The sequence below is a fragment of the Leptinotarsa decemlineata genome, unplaced genomic scaffold, assembly GCF_025532065.1.
Source record: "Leptinotarsa decemlineata unplaced genomic scaffold, Ldec_3_MD MMD2_tig00026361_RagTag_RagTag, whole genome shotgun sequence".
Taxonomy (NCBI): domain Eukaryota; kingdom Metazoa; phylum Arthropoda; class Insecta; order Coleoptera; family Chrysomelidae; genus Leptinotarsa; species Leptinotarsa decemlineata.
In genome coordinates, this window is record NW_027412704.1 from 749,772 (window position 1) to 769,143 (window position 19,372).

The 19,372-nt window shown below is 36.6% G+C and overlaps 1 protein-coding gene across 3 annotated transcripts; it reads left to right on the forward strand.

The window, feature by feature from the left end:
* The first annotated feature begins 491 nt into the window (after positions 1-491).
* On the forward strand, positions 492-18,914 carry LOC111509178 (msps cytoskeleton-associated protein 5). Of its 3 annotated transcripts, none has more exons than XM_074184912.1 (26): positions 492-798; positions 844-1,507; positions 2,048-2,205; positions 3,890-4,113; positions 4,357-4,551; positions 5,332-5,512; positions 5,596-5,847; positions 6,126-6,318; positions 6,518-6,916; positions 6,979-7,199; positions 7,923-8,303; positions 8,361-8,540; positions 9,861-10,186; positions 10,519-10,766; positions 11,317-11,554; positions 12,279-12,453; positions 12,510-12,664; positions 13,139-13,374; positions 13,671-13,865; positions 13,929-14,088; positions 16,480-16,656; positions 16,716-16,903; positions 16,965-17,301; positions 17,632-17,917; positions 18,050-18,232; positions 18,364-18,914. In XM_074184912.1, the coding sequence occupies exons 2-26, from the start codon at positions 912-914 to the stop codon at positions 18,495-18,497; spliced, it is 6,018 nt and encodes a 2,005-aa protein (XP_074041013.1). In that variant the 5' UTR covers positions 492-798; positions 844-911; the 3' UTR covers positions 18,498-18,914. The 3 variants fall into 3 exon arrangements, with proteins under 3 accessions (XP_074041013.1, XP_074041014.1, XP_074041012.1); XM_074184913.1 differs by having other exon boundaries at positions 891-1,507; XM_074184911.1 differs by having other exon boundaries at positions 907-1,507.
* The last annotated feature ends 458 nt before the right edge of the window (positions 18,915-19,372 follow it).

The following is a 19,372-nucleotide window of genomic DNA, read 5'->3' on the forward strand; positions in this document are numbered from 1 at the left end:
TTTGTTCTGGAGACGGAAGAGTGTTTTCGAGAGATTCGAAAGTTTTGCCCAGCAATGCATTCGTGGTTTTGCCTAACACCACTAATGAGGTATGTATATATATATGATTGATCGAAATGACGCTATCTGGTGTTGAATTACCAAAGCTTCAGTTCCAGGGAAAAATGAGTATAAAAATAATTATTTTTACATCATGTATGAATAAGATCTCAGTATATCATGAGAACGTTGAGGAATTCAACAATATTTCAAAAAATAAATGAAAATGAAATGCACAGGATCTACTGACAACAGTTAGTGAGGTCAGTTCAAAATTGATTAATAAAAATAGAGCTGTCCCTTCTACGTCTATAATTGTTGGTCAAAGAACTCCCATCTTTTTCTAATATGACATCCTCAATGTTGTCTCGCTCTTTCTAAGGACCGGTCCATCGGACCAATCAGACATCATACACCCAGTTGCCAGTTAATCATTTCAATCAGTTGTGAGTAGTTGTCCTTGTAAATCGGTTAATATTTTGTTCAAATCCGTTAAGAAAAAAAAACAAGAAGGTTGGAAATCTGAAGCATAATCTGGTTTTCTCTTGAAATTTAAATAATCCTACAAACAAAACCAGCTGACAAAAAGTTGTTCATGTTTAGTATAAGTTGACAATTTTCGCCTTGGAAGAAACTATTCAAACTCATCTTTTTGAAATTTTTTGCGTTTTTTTGTGTGTTTTTTTGTAGCTATTTTATACTTCTTGTCAAGTTTCAATCGAGACTGAAAGAGAGTAACGTGATCTAGTTATTTATATGGTAAGTGCAAAGTATGTTGGTTAGCCCCAAAGCTATACCTTTTAGGGTATGGCAATGAATCATTCCTAATTGAACGTCTCGTTATTCTCAAGTAAGTACTTGTCCTAGACATAATGGAAGACGAAGAATTCAAGAAACTGCCCATCGATGAGAGATGCGTTCACAAGCTGTGGAAAGCCAGAGTTAACGGCTACGAAGAAGTTACAAAACTATTTCGACAAATTGACGACGAGAAGTCTCCGGAATTCGGAAAGTATTTGGGATTGGTGAGGAAGTTTGTAATTGATAGCAATGCGATGGGCCAAGAAAAGGGACTGGAGGCTACCTTGGCCTACGTGGAGAACTACGCAAACGCTGGCAAAACCGTGTCGGAAGTAATGTCGGGCATAGTAGCCAAGTGTGTAGCGGCTCCGAGGACCAAAACTAAAGAACTAGCCCTACAAGTTATTCTGATGTACATTGAAATAGAGAAATACGAAGCAGTCCAAGAGGAGCTGATGAAAGGGATGGATTTGAAGAACCCCAAAATCGTAACGGCGTGCGTTAATGCTTGTACCGTAGCTCTAAGGGAGTTTGGGTCTAAGATAATCAGTGTGAAACCTCTGCTGAAAAAGATCAGTGTACTGCTGGCCGATAGAGATAAGGCTGTGCGAGATGAAACTAAACAGCTGATTGTGGAGATGTATCGCTGGGTTGGAGCTGCTCTGAGGTATGATTGAACATAAATTCAGCTAATAATTCGTTGAGATATTTTTGTCCTAGACAGTTGGAAATATTTAATACAGTTCTCATATGAGATCAGTTATTTTCTATTATATGCCTCAATTCTTTGAAATCAAAATCAAAAGTAATAAATACTTAGTATAAATACAGAACACTAACAGGGGGTTCAAAAAAAATCTTATAATTTTATTTTGATTGGCCATACCTGGTGTAGGCAGGTTTATAATACTTACCAGGTACTTTTACTACTTTCTACCTGTATTGGCTTTTCTTTATGGAAAAGATTACGGAGATTATTGAACTTTCTTTTGGTAGACTGTACTTAAACGTGATTCTACTTGTAACTTTTTTGATGAACAATTTAATCTTTACAACATACTGTTGCTTAATTTATATGAGGTTATTATAGATGTTTTTACGTAAAACTGGTTGATTTTTATTGTTCCACAAAGTGTGGTATTGTCAGAAAATGAATAATGAAACTATCATAAATTTAAAAGGAGGTTCTTACAGTTTGTGGTTTCAGGCCTCAGCTGCAAGCCGCCAGCTTGCAACCGTTACAGATAACCGAATTAGAAGCGGAATTTAGTAAAATAGAGGGACAGAAGGCTTCGCCTACAAGATACATCAGGTCTCAGCAAGTGAAACAAGCGGAAAAGGCTGCCGAAGTTGTAGACGCTGGAGGTGAGTAAAAGCATATTCTGCGGTGTATAGTAACTTGTTCAAAATAAGATTCAAATTCAGCTGTGGGCGTACCTAATCTATCAAATTTTTTTTTCACTCCTAGTTCTGATGGAAAAAAACATTTCCAAACTGTATGTTCAACAATATAATTTTCTTATCACAAGCTCAACTTATAGGTACGGATTTTTTATTTTTTTTTATGTATTTGAACACCATTTAGGTTTTTTGCTGCTTTTTTCAAAATGAAAGAGTTGAATGACAGAAAATGACTACAGTTTTATGCTGTCGTAGATACAGTTTTTTTCAAAAGGGTTGTTTTTGTGGAGTAGACAGTGCCCAGCATAAATAGTAAAGAGAAAGGAGAAGACACTTATGTTTTAAAAATAGTGGAAAGCTGGAGTCCAAATATCTTGCACCACTAAGTTAAGTTACTGTACTTTTTTGTACTACAAAAAGACTAGATTAACACAGCACTAACCCCAAAAATGAAGTCTCTATCTTAGCACCAATTGCACTAGCGCAAAATAGACATTTTTGACTGGCCCTAGTCTCAATTCTTGTACCACAACTTTTAAAACAAAGCAACCACCTGCAATATTTTTGAGACATGGAGTCACCAAAGTTGTTTTTTATCTTCAAGTCTAGTTGAGTCAAGAATTTCAACTGTGTCGTTTTTAATTAATAACCCTCTCTTCCATTTCACATTCAATGGGTAATATATACGTTTTCTTTATATTGGCTTCACTATTCAGCCAGAATTGCTGGATCTTTTGAAATGATTTGGGATATTTGCTTTGACTCTTAATAACACCTTGATGAAGTTGCATCACCTACAAAAAGGGTAGACATGCTAATTGATGATTCAGTCAGTTATTTAAAGGAAGAATGAGACTGGTCCCAAAGCAGGACCTTGAGGCATTCCAATCGTCGTGATATCCTTTTCAGATGACGAATTGCCCAGAGTTATTATCTCAACTGAACTTCAACATACCCCGTATGAAACAGCAGGAGATCACTCTGTTTTTATTTACCTACTCCAAGAAATACAATTGGATATGCGAAAAAACTGATCTATTTTCAACACACATTGGAGTTTTCGAAAGGGAAATGGAAGATATCCTTTCCACTTTGTGATGTTTATTAAAATTTATTCCTCTCTATTGATACATGTTATTCTGTTTTCTTTCTAATGATTGTTTTTTTTTTGTTATTATGATTTAATACTTCATACCAATCATTGAATTATTTAATTTAGTTCTTATTCACAGTTATATGTATACTTTGTAAAAAGCTGTCCTGTAAGTGGGTCTTGTACCTGTTTGGGCAATAAATGTTTTTTTTTCTTCAATTTCTGACAAATTTCTCCCCATTTTCTAAATTTGAACATGATAGTCATTCTTAAGGTATCCCCCAAACCATAATCAGAAAGCTTATGCAACAGTCAAATGCTTTAGAAAGTTAATTTGTAGTGCATAACTTGCATAATGAATTTACTTCAGTTTGCACTTTCTGTTTTCATCTATGTTGCAAAATGTCTCAAAAAAGGGGGGTAAGAATGTCAAATTGTATTAGTACTGCTACAGAAAACCCAAGTGTATATTTTTTCTTCGAAATGTTGCATAGCTACCTTATCACGAACCTCAAGATTTGAAACGTTTCGAGTATACTTGATTTCCGAATGTAGGTGAAGAAGAATGTGATGAAGTCGAAGCACCGCAAGACATCGATCCCTACGAGCTGTCAGACCCTGTTGAAATACTGTCGAAGCTTCCCAAAGACTTCCACGAGAAGATCGAAGCAAAAAAATGGCAAGAGAGGAAAGAGGTGTTGGAAGTCTTGGAGAATCTAGTTAAGGTGCCCAAATTAGAAAATGGTGATTACGGAGATACGGTCAGAGCACTGAAAAAGGTTAGTACAGATGCAAATAAAGGGTTTATACATAAATGACAAAAAGGATAGGCCTAATAGTAGATCCTTGAGGTACACAATATGAAACGTCATCTTGGATTTGAATTTTCTCTTGAGTGTATTTTATTTCATTTCAAATAAATAATTTTGGAACCGGATAACTATACTTCTGATGCCATCTTGTTTCAATTTTCCAAAAATAAAATTTTTACTTTACTCTATCAATGCTTTATTAATTTAAAGGTGATTCAAAAAGACAGCAACGTCGTATGTGTAGCCTTAGCGGGTCGATGCATTGCTGGTCTAGCCAGCGGCTTGAAAAAGAAATTCCAAACATATGCCGGATTCTGTATTCCCGTCATACTGGAGAAGTTCAAGGAGAAGAAACAAAATGTCGTTACCGCCCTCAGAGATGCGATTGACGCCGTTTATCTTACGGTAAGCAATGAATCGGAATACAAGGTGAAATCGATGCATCAGACCAGAACTGTGAAAATATTTAATGAGCGTTTCGTCTTTGCCATCATCAGGAATGATTGTATAATATGAAAGCAATATTGGGAAATGTTTCACGTAAGAATTTACAAAACCTCAAACGAGAAATAGGGCTTATGATTGAAAAATATATAACACAGTCAGATAAAAATATAGCCAGAGTTATTGAAGATATTTTAGACTATTCGAATTTTAGATTATTCGAACATCATTGCAAACTTGCAAACAAATAAATTCTCCAATAATAGGAGATTTTTTATCAAGTTTTTAGAGCCACTATAGTCTAGAACATTTTTTGTATTAGATACCGGTTTGATTTTTTTTGGTAAATTCAACTTCGAGTTAGTTCTAGAATTTGTGGTACACTAAAAGCTGGAAAGAAAATATGAAAAAAAATTATGAGTCTAAAATTTATAGCATTTTTGCGAAAATTATGATAAAAAAAGTATGTTGGGCAAACTGAACGATACATAAAAACACGTTCAAAGGATGACATAGAACATAATCAGATCTAGTGTGTGTGCTGTAAAAGACAGCCATGGGATCAAGAAAATTCAATGAAAATCATTGAGAGTATATAACATTAGACTTGTTGATGCTTTTGGGGACCTACAAGTATGTAAACGTGGCTTTAAAATTATGAACAACAATCTTGATGGTGCAAACTTTGCTGACAGTAAGGTGAGTTGAGAGAAAAGTGTAATTATCCTTGTAATATTGCAGACAAACTTCGAAGCGATCCTGGAAGACGTGACCGAAGCACTGAACAACAAAAATCCCTCTGTGAAAACTGAAACTTGTTCCTTCTTGGCAAGAGCTTTTTGTAGGACATTACCCACAGCAGTGAATAAGAAATTACTGAAAGCTATTTGCACTCCTCTTATCAAAACCATCAACGAGTCAGGTCAGTTGTTAATTTTTTTTTTGTTTGATTCGCATATGATTTTTCTGGGCTTCTTCAAATCATTTTATTTAATGATACTCCAGATCCGGCTGTCAGAGAATCGGCTGCAGAAGCTTTGGGAACCCTCATGAAACTGGTTGGAGAAAAGGCCATAGCACCCTTCTTGGTCGAATTAGAAAAAGATAATTTGAAAATGGCCAAGATCAAGGAGAACTGCGATAAGGCTGTGATCCTCGTTAAAGTTTCTGGGGTGAAGAAAGAGAGGGCTGCCACTGCCCCTGCAAAAATTGAGGCTCCCAAAGGCCCAAACAAAGCCCCGGCTAAAAAACCAGTTGGTGAGATACCTTTTTTCCTGCGAGTTGAGTAATTGGAAAGAAAGGAAATGTATTATTATATACTTTTGTATTTACACATGTTTGTGTGTGTGTTCATTTTATGGTGTGTGTATGGCGTGTTTGTGTGACGCACGTGTGGGGCATGGTATGTGGTAAATGTGGGTGTGTGTGTATTTGTGTGTGTTTAAAACAAATTTGAGAATATTTTCTATTGAAAAATGTTTCTATTTGATATCGATTAATTATTTCCTGTCGACTCTCATCAAATTTTTTCACAGCTACTAAGAAAAAAACAGAAATATCTTCCGGTTCGGCCACCGTCGTCAGATCCAAAGGTCCAAAAGGTTTGGCGAAATCTGCTTCTCAAAACATAGAAAAGGAACTGACGGATGAGGAGGTTGACGAAATTGTAGCAGGAATGTTGAGTGCAGAAATAGTTGGTGATATTTCTAATTCGAATTGGAAGACTAGGTGAGTTCAGAAACATTTGATTGATGCAAGAACCTCAATATTTTGAGTTTTTTTGTATATCTGATACAATTATTGTAAGAAGAGGTGTATTTGTATCATCAGACATAAGTCTTTTGCATATATACTTAGAAATAGATTTTTCAAAGTTTAAACTAAACTTATGATAGCCTCACTTAGTTCATAATTTCCATTTTTGTAGACTCGCCGCTTCCGAACAGATCATGACAGAAATACAGACCCTAGACTCCAAATCTGTCCCGACCCAAGCCCTCGTCAAATTTCTAGCCAAGAAACCCGGCCTGAAAGACACGAACTTCCAAGTGCTCAAAGCCAAACTGGAAGTGGTCAAGTATTTGGCAGAGAACTGCAAATTCACGATAACCACAGCGAACTGTTGCGTAACGGAAATCGCAGAAAAATTCTCCGACGCCAAGAACGGTACTGCAGTAGCTGAAACTCTCACCGCAATAGCGGAAGCGACTACTCTCGGACTGGTGTCCGATTTAGTGCTGGATTTCGCCTTCGGCCAAAGGAGCCCCAAGGTTCAGCAGGAAGCGCTGGGTTGGCTCAATGTTTCGATGAAGGAGTTTGGATTTTCGTAAGCGACACACTGATTCTCATAAAATCTAGTTTCTTCAACTGTTTCTCGTTTGTTTTCAGTAATATAAACGTGAAGGGTCTCATCGAGAATAGCAAAAAGGGTCTGTCATCGACGAATCCTGCCGTCAGACAGACGACTATTTCTCTCCTGGGAACGATGTATCTTTACATGGGGGCCACGCTGAACGTTTTCTTCGAGAATGAAAAGCCTGCTTTGCGAGATCAGATCAATGCGGAATGTGACAAATATGAGGGGCAGAAGCCTCCAATTCCTATCAGAGGTTTGTATATTATGACTAATTCAAAAGTCAACAGTTAAGGTAAATTTCAACAAAAGACTCTTCGGAATGTTCCATATATATGTTACTTAAGATGGGGGGCGAAGAGGGACCCACAGCCTGTCGAATTCTTGTTGATGATCTAGCTCCTGACTAGATAGCGCCAGTAGCTCAGGCCATTACTTGAAAAATGAGAAGAAGAATCTGCGTCTCCAAATTGAAAATATCCGCCAATGACATGTCCTCCAAGGGCTTGTCATTGGCGGACATGTCCTCCAAGACATTATTATTATCAAAATTCGAATATTTACAAAGCATTTTATGCAAAAAACATATGAAGATATTTCCTTTTCGTTTAGTTCAATATCAGTTGAACTGTAGTATATTACTTATCTTGAAGAAGTTGATCTCGTTTAAAAAAAAAATCAAATATAAAAGTGGTTCTTGAAAAGCATGTTCAATAAAAACGTTTCTAGTGAATTATTTTGCGAATGTGAAAACTGAAACTATGGGGAATTATGTTATTTTGATATTAATTACTTTTACATTTTTTCATAATGAATGCTTTTATTCTTTATTGTATTTCGTATTATTTGTTAATTGGTTTATTGAACTTGACCTTATTTTTACTTTGAATTCACTACTCTGAGAAATATTCTAAATACATCGATATTCTTTTAATCAACCTCTGAAATAATCATATGCAACTTTGTTCCTCTATATCAGGCGTTGTGAAATCTGCCAGTTCAGACAGTTTAGACGTCGTTGAAGATGACGAGGATACTGACCCCGCTCCAGTGAACATCCAAGACCTCATCCCCAGAGTGGACATCAGCAGTCAAATAACAGAAACTCTCATAAACGAGCTATCAGACAAAAATTGGAAAGTACGCAACGAGTCTCTGACCAAGATTGCTTCTATCATCCAGGAGGCCAAGTTCATCAAACCCAATCTGGGGGATCTGCCTCAACAACTGGCCACTCGGCTCACGGACAGTAACGTGAAGATCGCTCAGTCGGCTCAGAACCTCTGCGAGTCCATAGCGAAGGCGATGGGGCCCCCTTGTAGGCAGTATGTTCGGGTATTCTTCCCGGGAATTTTGCAAGGTATCGTGTAAGCCTGCGTTTTGTATGTTGTGTGATGATTCAAGCGTTCCGTTTTAGGCTTGGGAGATAGCAAAGCTGCCGTCCGGGCTTCCTCTATTCAAACAATCAACACATTCGTCGAGCAGTGTGGTTACAAGGAGTTTTTCGAAGGCGAGATGATATCCGATGCATTAAAATCGGGGTCTCCGTCACTTAGGATCGAATTGTGGAACTGGCTTGCAGAACACCTTCCTAAAAGTGAGTATTCTCAACAAATTGGAATACCAAATAATCGACCATTGATACAATAATCCGGTCAATCTAGACATTGGAAGATACATGAATTTACAACAAGCTGCAAACGCGTGTAATTGTTCAAAACATAGTTAAAAATAAGATTTTAAAATTACGAATGATTGCGATACCTGGAAAAACATTTCTTAGAAGTCAAAGGTCAAAAATCTCGAAAAAATTGGTTTTTCGCGATTTTCAGGAAAACGGCAATTACACGCATTTGCAACTTGTTGTAAATTTATGTACCTTGACTCTTATTTTTTAGTCTAATTTAACCGGACTACAATTTCAGTTTCTCCATTTATTTATTATTATATTTCCACGTTATATTCTACAAAGTAGTTTTTCCAAATTGTCTCGAAACCTCCATTGTGATTCCTTTCTATGAAGCGGGAGATACTAATGTTTCTTCAAATTTCCAATCGTTTTGATAATAAAACTTACGAAGATAATATAAAAATTAAACAAGAGGATATTAGTGCGTTTTCTTAAATAAAATACTCGTGATACTATTTTTTCATTTCTGTACCACCCATGTACCAAAATAAATGAAGGATGCATTGCAGAAGTAGTATTCTGTGTTGTGTGTGTGTGTGTGATGTGCAAGTATGTCTGTGGTGTGCAAGTCTGCATGTGGTGTGCAAGTCTGTGTGATGTGCAAGAATGTGTGTGGTGTGCAAGTGTCTGTGTGTGTGGTTTACAAGTATGTGTGAAAGTGTGTGTATGTCATTTGCAAGTGTGTGGTGTACAAGTAAGTATGTGTGATGTGCAAGTATGTGTGTATGTGAGTTGTGCAAGTATGTGTGTGGTGTGTATGTAAGTTGTGCAATTATGTGTGTGTGGGATGTGTATGTGAGTTGTGCAGGTGGTTGTGTGGTGTACAATTGTGTGTGTGTGGTGTTCAATTGTGTGTGTGTGTGGTGTGCAATTGTATGTGTGTGGTAAACGAGTGTGTCTGTGTGTGCAATTATCTTGCCAAATAATTGTGGCTAATATTTTACTTACTGAATTTGTTAGCAGTGCTCTGAAGGTTTTTATACTTGATATTTCGTGCCTGACGTTTTCTCTATAACTGCGGTAGATAAATAAATGTCTAACGCACTTGTAGACAAAACGTTGAGCATAAAAACCACCAGACCAAAGCCAACAACCCAGAAAATAGCTTTGACATATCTGGCTCTAAAAGTTTATATACCTTCGTTTGAATTGTTGATTTATTTGTGACAAAATGTTATCAACGAGGTGTGAATATTCGGACAATAAAGCATATTTCCACTTCGACAGTTACGCCTAAATCAATACCGAAAGAAGAACTGCTGTTGTGCGTACCTCACCTTTACAGCAATCTGGAAGACAGGAATGCCGACGTAAGGAAGAACGCCCAGGAAGCGATCTTGGGTATAATGATACACTTGGGTTACGAGAGCATGTTGAAGCAGACGGAAAAGTTGAAACCGGCTTCGAAGAACGGCATCGTGGCAGCCTTGGAGAAAGTACGGCCCAACTTGCCGGCGAGACCGGCTCCCAAGAAACAGACATCGGACGGAGCTGAGAAAGCTGTCAGAGGAACAAAACCTGTGGCCAACACGAAAAACGCCGTCAAACCTAAGGTAATAATAATATTAGGGATTTTTTTCAAATAATTGCCTCTTTACAAGCTTTTTATTTAGTTTAACCTCTCCCAGGGTATGTAATCAAAGCTTGAAAGTTGAATTTGACTCGCTTTCCAGGATCCACAAGCTTGCACTTTGTGACAATGCACAATTACCTAAATGCCGTCATTTTAGTCCATGTGGAGTGCCACAAGGTTCTGTTTTGCGTCAAATTGTGTTTGATATGCTTGTTAATGGTCAAACTTGAAATTAAAATCAATTATTTCACTGATGTACAAAAGATGTATCATACCTAATGAGTACATGGGATTTATATCCAAATTTTTTAGGGGGCCGTCTCATCCAAATCTGCTCCTCCGACCGCCGGTCGAAAGAAGGATGAAGATATTGACACTTCGCCATTATTGGTCGTGAGTAATTTAAAACAGCAGAGAACCATTGATGAGTCGAAGCTAAAGGTGCTAAAATGGAATTTTACTCAACCTAGGGAGGAATTTGTCGATTTGCTGAAAGATCAGATGGCCACGGCTAATGTCAATAAGACTCTCATGTTTAACATGTTTCATTCAGATTTCAAGTAAGTTGATATCACTGTGCTTTGTATCGAAGTTTATAATGTCTAAACATCCACAATATTACATAGAACGTTGGTTGAAATGAGTTGAAGTTGTCAAATTGATTGCTGAGTAAAATAACTTACCAAAGATACAGTAAAAGCTTTATTCATATTTTGTACAATGTCTTTTTATTGCAACTACTGATGAAGATTCGTTCATATTTTGTCCAACTGTTTTTATGCTTTTTGTAGTTGAAGTGTTCAAACAAGTTTTTTTTTAAAAAACTAATTCTTGCCTTTTAAACAAAGATACAGTTGTGGTACATTTGAACTACTGGTAGAAGCTCTGTTCTTATTTTGTACAACCATTTTTTTATGCCTTCTGTAGTTGATGTGTTCAAACTAATTTTCAAACAAAGAAAGACCTCTCTTTCCCAAAAATCCTATTACTTCTGAACTTTTGTGTGAAACAAAATTTCGCTAAATAGTTTTCGCTTTTTCCTGGTCTAATATGAAGATATTTTTAACAACACCTCACTTATATTTGAGAACCAATATTTATTTGTTTTAGGTATCACATAAAGGCTATAGAATCCCTGAACGACGACCTGGCAGACAATGGCCAAGCACTCATTTCAAATCTAGATCTTATTTTGAAATGGTTGACTTTGAGGTTTTTCGATACCAATCCTTCGGTGCTGCTCAAAGGTCTTGAATATCTTCAGTTTGTTTTCAATATGCTCATCGATACCAAATACCGTTTGGTGGAGAATGAAGCGTCGTCGTTCATACCCTATTTGGTAAACAAGGTAAGAGGTAACTGTAAAAAAGATATTTGTGCGAATGACCTTTATATTTGAAATGAAAATAAAAAGTGTGTATCACGCTAACTCTCCAAAATATTTTATTCTTACTGATGAGGACGCTATTGCTTCTATGATTGAAAGACTTTTGATTGTCTTTTGATCGAAGATACAGTTGTAGTGCATTTGAACTACTGATAGAAGAAGTTTCATTCGTAATTTGTGCCACATCTTTCATTGAAGTGTTGAAATGACTTTTCCATTATAAAGAAAATCTTATGATTTCTTTTGTGATGAAGATACAGATATAGTTCATTTGAACTACTGACAGATATACGTTATCCGTATTTTGTTCAACAATATTTCTATGTCTCTTGCAATTGAAGTGTTCAAAACATTTTTTCAGTTAAAGAAAGACTGCCTTTTGAACTAAGATACAGTTGTAGTACATTTGAATTACTGGCAAAAGAAGGTTAACTCATTTTATGCCTTCCGCAGAAAAAGTGTTCAAACAAATTTTCAAGTAAAAGAAGAGTTATGATTGCCTTTTGATCGAAAATACAGTTGTAGTACATTTGAACTACTGATAGACGAAGCTTCATTTGCATTTTGTAATACATACTTTTCTTCCTTTTGTAGTAGAAAATGTAAATGAAAAATCTGCAATTATTGAAATTAATTTTTCTCCTTTCATTTGGTTTTGGGTATAATTGTGATAATTTATTTTCAGATTGGAGATCCCAAAGATACGGTTCGTAATGGGGTGAAAGCTTTACTAACACAAATAACTAGATTATTTCCTGTTAGCAAGTTATTCACTTATATAATGGAAGGGCTAAAGTCGAAAAATGCTAGACAAAGAGCCGAATGCTTGGAAGTTATGGGGGGTATAATTGAGGATTATGGTATGTCCTACATATTTATTGGAAAGGACGTATATCAGAGAAATATTCAATTTCAGGTATAACCATTTGTTTGCCCACTCCCGCGGCTTGTTTAAAAGAAATAGCGAAACAAATTTCTGACAGAGACAACTCAGTGAGAAATGCTGCTCTGAATTGTTGTGTTCAAGCGTTTAACATCGTGGGAGAAAAAGTATACAGACTGGTTGGTAATGTAAGTACCATTTTGTTAGTTCTACAGAAATCGATATAAAGTTTCATTAAAATGAACAACTTTTTTATTGACAACGCAAACTTTTCATGTTTTTGTAAATATAAATGATAAATATAATCATTTATTGTAAATTGAGGGCCATTATTAAACTAGAAAACCTCAAATTGAGAGGTATAGTTTCTATTCATCCTATTTACTTACATTCTTCTTTTTCTTCTTCTTATTCATCTTCTTCGTCTGTCGAATTCTTCTTCTTCGTCTTTCTATTCTTCTTATTCGTTTTTCTATTCATCTTCGTCTTTCTAATCTTCGTATTTCTACTCTTACAAATATTTATTAATGAAGTTTTTGAGCGATTTTTTGTGGAAAACCACATTGCAGCCATGCGAGAGATTTAACATTTCCAAAAATAAATAAAGACCGGTTGCATCAAATCCTGAACTTCGCATATTCAACAGTGAAAACGCTTTTCAGATATCCGACAAAGACATGTCCCTCCTCGAGGAGAGAATAAAAAGGTCGAGCAGAAAAACTTTTGCCCCTCCCAGACCGGACTTGAATGCCACCGTAGTGACGACAGCTCTATCGCCCCAGAAGGAAAATACCCCACCCAATAGAGCCATGGAAGACAATACCTTCGTAAGCAACGGCGTTAACAACAACTTCGAACAGGACGATGATATGGAGGAGGAAAGTTTGCCGCCAGTCAAGTAATTATAATTATTATTCGTCATATGCAGTATTTATCAGCTAATACTCCTCAAGTGGCACTATAGTAGTTTACAAAACCGCTGCTGTCTTCTTGAACTCCTTGAGAGGTGCAATATCTTTGATTTCGTCGTGTCTTATTTCAGAACACGAATGTTGCTCAATTTCAATATGTTTCTCTAAGAAAAACCTGAGCAGACTTTCGCTTACTTGGGGTATAATCTGTTTAAAATCTGTTGATATTTTGATTGCGACTCCTTCGACATGTTACCACAACTATTTATACACTTTATTTCAGCCTGCCACCTCAGATAATTCAGGAACCCCCCAAGAAGGAAATCGACGGACCGTTCCGGTTAGACCCCGAATTCATGAAAGAGCTGGACAGCATACAACAACAACTGAAAGTCGCCAAGCCACAGTTGAGGACGTTCGACCTCAGTTTCTTGTATGAGGAAATAAAAGTACCTACGATCGAGGAAGCCAGGGCAGCGTAAGAGAATTTTGACTGCGGTCCCCAGTTACTCTCTCTTGAATTTTTTTTTTTTTGTTTCAGGGTACGTTCAGAGGCGTTTCAGCCTGTCAAACTGAGCTCAGCACTCACAAGAATGAGCTTGCTTAACGTCAACAAGCTTCCGAGTCCAAAGAAGAGCGATCCAACAATAGAGAGGCTGATCAAGCAGATGACGTCGCCTAATATGTCTATCGCTTTGATGGTAAGTCGATAACGTTTTGCGAGTTTGCCACACTTTGAGACTGCCGCAGTATTTTGTGACCTGTCAAAGGCATTTGATTGCGTTGACCACAAAATATTGCTGAGAAAGCTCCAACGTTATGGATGCAGAGATGTAACTCACAAATGGTTCGATTCCTACTTAACAGGGCGGACACAAACGGTCAAAACAACTCAACTTGAAAAAAAAAAGAGAAATTAATTCTGGAGTTCCACAAGGTTCTGTGTTAGGACCCATTCTTTTGTTATTATATATTAATGACCTCATCAAGCTTAATATTTCTGGGAAGTTAACCTTATTTGCAGATGGCACTACCATACTTTGGGTTTGTTTGAAGGTGATTGACAATGTTTCGTGATGAATTTCACTAGTTCGGACTTCCATTGTCTATTATATAAAATGATTTGAAATCCCTGAAACAAGTAAAAAAGAATAATTAAAAAAGAATAGTTGAAAATAACAATTATATTAAGCAACAATAAACCTGAAATGAAATGATAGTAAAATAACCTACAAGTAAAAATATAATAATTGAATAAATAAAAATTAAAGGAATGCAAAAAGAAAATAATAAAAATAAAAAAGTGTAGAGATTCCAAGTCACGTTAGTTCACGACGTTTCGATTGTTGGTATCTACAATCGTCTTCGGGTGATGACTGGACCGATTCCTCCGAGAGATGACTATTTTATAGGTCGTTGAAATACTTTCACTTTCTCTACTTTCCATTTTCCGCTTCACTGATTCCGTGAGAGATGACCGATTTGGCGGGAGTTGGTCATTTCTCGTTTGATGATGGGTTTCCATATGTTTCGTATATCTACGCTGGCCTGGCTGAATACGTTGTTGGACAACATGTATGCGGCTTCCTTAAATTTTCTCCTGAAGCCGCATACATGTTGTCCAACAACGTATTCAGCCAGGCCAGCGTAGATATACGAAACATATGGAAACCCATCATCAAACGAGAAATGACCAACTCCCGCCAAATCGGTCATCTCTCACGGAATCAGTGAAGCGGAAAATGGAAAGTAGAGAAAGTGAAAGTATTTCAACGACCTATAAAATAGTCATCTCTCGGAGGAATCGGTCCAGTCATCACCCGAAGACGATTGTAGATACCAACAATCGAAACGTCGTGAACTAACGTGACTTGGAATCTCTACACTTTTTTATTTTTATTATTTTCTTTTTGCATTCCTTTAATTTTTATTTATTCAATTATTATATTTTTACTTGTAGGTTATTTTACTATCATTTCATTTCAGGTTTATTGTTGCTTAATATAATTGTTATTTTCAACTATTCTTTTTTAATTATTCTTTTTTACTTGTTTCAGGGATTTCAAATCATTTTATATAATAGACAATGGAAGTCCGAACTAGTGAAATTCACCATACTTTGGAATAATAAAAACACTTGTGAATTTCACAAAATAATCTCTGCCGACTTGACAAAAGTTAAAGATTAGTGTGATTCAAACATTTTATCTTTTAACTTAACTAAAGCAAATTTATTGTCATTTGGATGCTCAATCAACGAACTTTTATTTGAAGACAGATCACTGGAATCTAAAAATAACACTAAATTTCTAGGAATGTTCATTGACCAGAATTTAAAATTTGTGGATCATGTTGAGCAACTCACTAGAAAAGTCTCCTCTGGCTGTTATGCAGTTGGGGTGATTTATAAAGAATTGGGGTTCAGCACTGCAAAGATAGCGTACTATGCACTCATAGATTCTACAAAGTTCCTCGTATACTCTGAAAGATTTTCAAGGAACTAGCTATGAAAGGTGGTTTTTAAAACAAGTCATACATTACAGAGCCTTTTGGGAAGTCCAAAAGACAAAGTCGAGAATTCGAAAAAGTGTGGAATTTACAAAATTGAATGTAAGGACTGTGATGCAAAATATTATGGACAGACAAAAAGATCTATTAAAATAAGATATAAGGAACACGTAGCACACTTAAAATATGGAAGACCAAAAAAATCAGGACTCGCCCATCATATTTTGCAACAAAACCATTCCATAGACTTCAGTGCATTAAGATTAGTTAGACAAGTTAACAACAACAGGCAACTAGATGCCTATGAGAGTGTAGAAATAATTAAACACAATAATATTATGAATAACGATGACGGACATATACCAAAGAGCATACTATATAGCTTGTTAAAATAATATAATATATTATTGTTTTGTATTTTATAAGTGGCTGACTGTACTGTGAAGAGCATTATTTGCTAATAAAGAGTAATAATAAAAAAAGCACTGTATACTTGATATGTGTAGACCTCTGTATGTTTCTTTTAGAATCGCCACTGTCGAAATGTAGGCTCACTTTGTAATAAATGATTTTGTTTCATCTAGGCGATGACACAGTTGCACGAGTTGATGCCACAACTGAAGGGAAATCTCATGATCGAATACGAAAACGACTTCATGACGGCCGTCATTACACAGTTCAAATGCCTCCACAACCAGGACCCCACTCTGGATACCACCGTTGCCAAATTGTACAGGAATCTTCTCACGGTTATAGACGCTGTGAGTAAACTGTCGGTTGAAAATTTGATTTCGTTTTCGTGACTTGTTTCTCCTTTCAGTTTTACAGTAACAAATTGCTTGGAACGCAAGTGTCGGTGCCCGTCATTAGAGACTTGATGCACCAAATGATTTGCGTGCTAGTGGAAGGAAAACTGAACAACGTTCCCAATGGAGAGGCCTACGTGAGAGTCATCAACCTGCATTGCGTGAAGGTGATAGAGAGGTCCGATCATACGAATATGATATGGTAAGAAAAAAACTCGTAGTCATCTCCGCTTGTATCGACTAGTATTTCATTTACGTTTCAGCGCGTTGGTGAAACTCATCAACGAATGCATAACGCTCGACAGTTCCCCGAGACACGTCGATCTGGTCATGAAATGCCTGTGGAGGGTGATCAAGCTGATGCCGCAGTGGGGCGACGACATCGATTACGATTCGGTGCTCTTGGAGGTGCATTACTTTCTTAAGAAGTTCCCTTCGTCGTGGTGGAAGACTAAAGAATCGGACACCCCCTTGAGGACAGTCAAAACTATCATCCATTCGAGCGCTAAGATCAAGGGGGGCACCATAATGCTTCACTTGGGCAAAATACCGAACACTAGCGAGTCGGAGGTTGAGTCGTATATTTTGAGGGTGCTAAAGGTGAGTTTTGACTGATAATTTGAAGCCGGGGTATTGATAATGGGTTGCACAGTATAATGGAGGTTATTCGAAAACTATGAGATTTATAGACAAATACCTCAGGATAGTTTATTTATTTATTTAACGGCAAATTCAATTCACAAAAACATATTTAACAAAGTGTGAAGAACTACAAAGTATTTTTGAATGCCTTCGACAGTCTATGTCATGATCATTGCTAAATTATTGTGTATACAGTCTCATGTAGTTACAATCTTCATTTCAATTGTACTGTTTTTTAATAAGATTATATTTTCTAGGGCAGCAAACTCATATCTCTCTTTCTTTCAGAGTTTGAAAATCACCGATATCCAAAATACGATTGTGAAACCGGAACCACAGCGCAGGTCGCTCTCCAGAGAAAACCACAAAATGTTGACGGAAATATTTCAGAAGATCGGCAGTAAGGACGAGACGAAAACGGGGTTGAATTTATTGTACGACTTCATGCAGCAGCATCCAGAAGCCGATATTGAGCCGTTTCTAGCGAATTCCAGCAAATTTTTCAAAGACTACATCAAGAACGGACTGAAAGAGATCGAAGACTCCAGGAAGACTGCGCAAGCAACTATAGTCGGTAGGTACAACAATCACCGGTTTACTGTATCGGACTTGTGTCGAAAGGTGAGATCTCGTTGATCCTCGGCTCGCACAAGACTTCTGAGGGTTGTCGTTTGAAACAGATTTTAACAGAATCATTTTTTCACAGAAAAAGTCAGCGATAAATCTCAAGAAACCGTCGAAAACTCCGTTCCCGACGTGGATCTGAAAGGGCCCGACTATTGGAACGAAAGGGTGGAAATGTGGAAGGATATTTTTGAAAATACCTACATCAAGTACGGACTGAAAGAGAGCAAAGACTCCAGGAAGACTGGGCAAGCAACTATTGTCGGTAGGTACAACAATCACCGGTTTATTGTATCGAACTTGTGTCGAAAGGTGAGATCTCGTTGTTCCTCGGCTCGCACAAGACTTCTGAGGGTTGTCGTTTGAAACAGATTTTAACAGAATTTTTTTTCTCAGACAAAGTCAGCGATAAATCTCAAGAAACTGTCGAAAACTCCGTTCCCGACGTGGATCTGAAAGGGCCCGACTATTGGAACGAGAGGCTGAAAGATATTATTGAAAATATCAACAAGGAGATGCTTCTCTCTTAAGCTACCATAGTATACTATGAAACGGAATAATCGTTAACCCAGTAACTTATTTCCCAGATCGATTTGTGATAGATTGTGTATAGATTTTTAAATTTGCATGACATAGTTTAGAGTTTCTTCTTGTAGGCGTCGTCTTCGTCATAATTCCCATTCTGCCTTTGTATTAAGTTTTTTTATTTATACTTTTGATGTACCCTTTTTTATCATTAGATTTTAAGAAGATCACATACTTTTTTAGCTTTATTTCATAGTGATGGTTTGGAAACAAATTTTTTTAACATTTCCAACTCTTTTATATTCCATTCCTTGAGGTTTTACTTTATGTACTGTGCTGTTTATAAGTATTTGACTGATTTGGAAATTGATTTCTTCCAACCATATACTGACGATAATAACAATAAAAATAATAGTAAATGAGTAGTTTTTTTTTCCCGAACACGACTGCAGGTTTTTTTTACTACAAACATCGTTTTGTCGAGTTTTCACCGAATTTCATAATTATTTTCCATTTATTTTGTTGAAATGTACTTTTCTGAAAATAAAATAAAAGGTTCTTAGTAGGAGAAGTAATAGAAATGAGGAAATCTTCAATAGATAACTGTTTCTCAATCTAAGTGAAAAAATAGGAAGGGATATAAAATTTGCTTACTGTCTAAGAGATGGCAGAGCGTACACATTGAAAAGTAAGAACACAAAATGAACATCTACTTTGACTATCGACTAATAGATGGCGCAGTGAAAACTTTAATTTTCAAAAAATCAGTACGATGCTGAAAACTAAGAACATATAAGTGGTAACTTCGACTACTGTTTGACAGATGGCGATACATTAGATTCCAAAAAGTAAAAACACTAAATTAGTGATTACCTTTAGC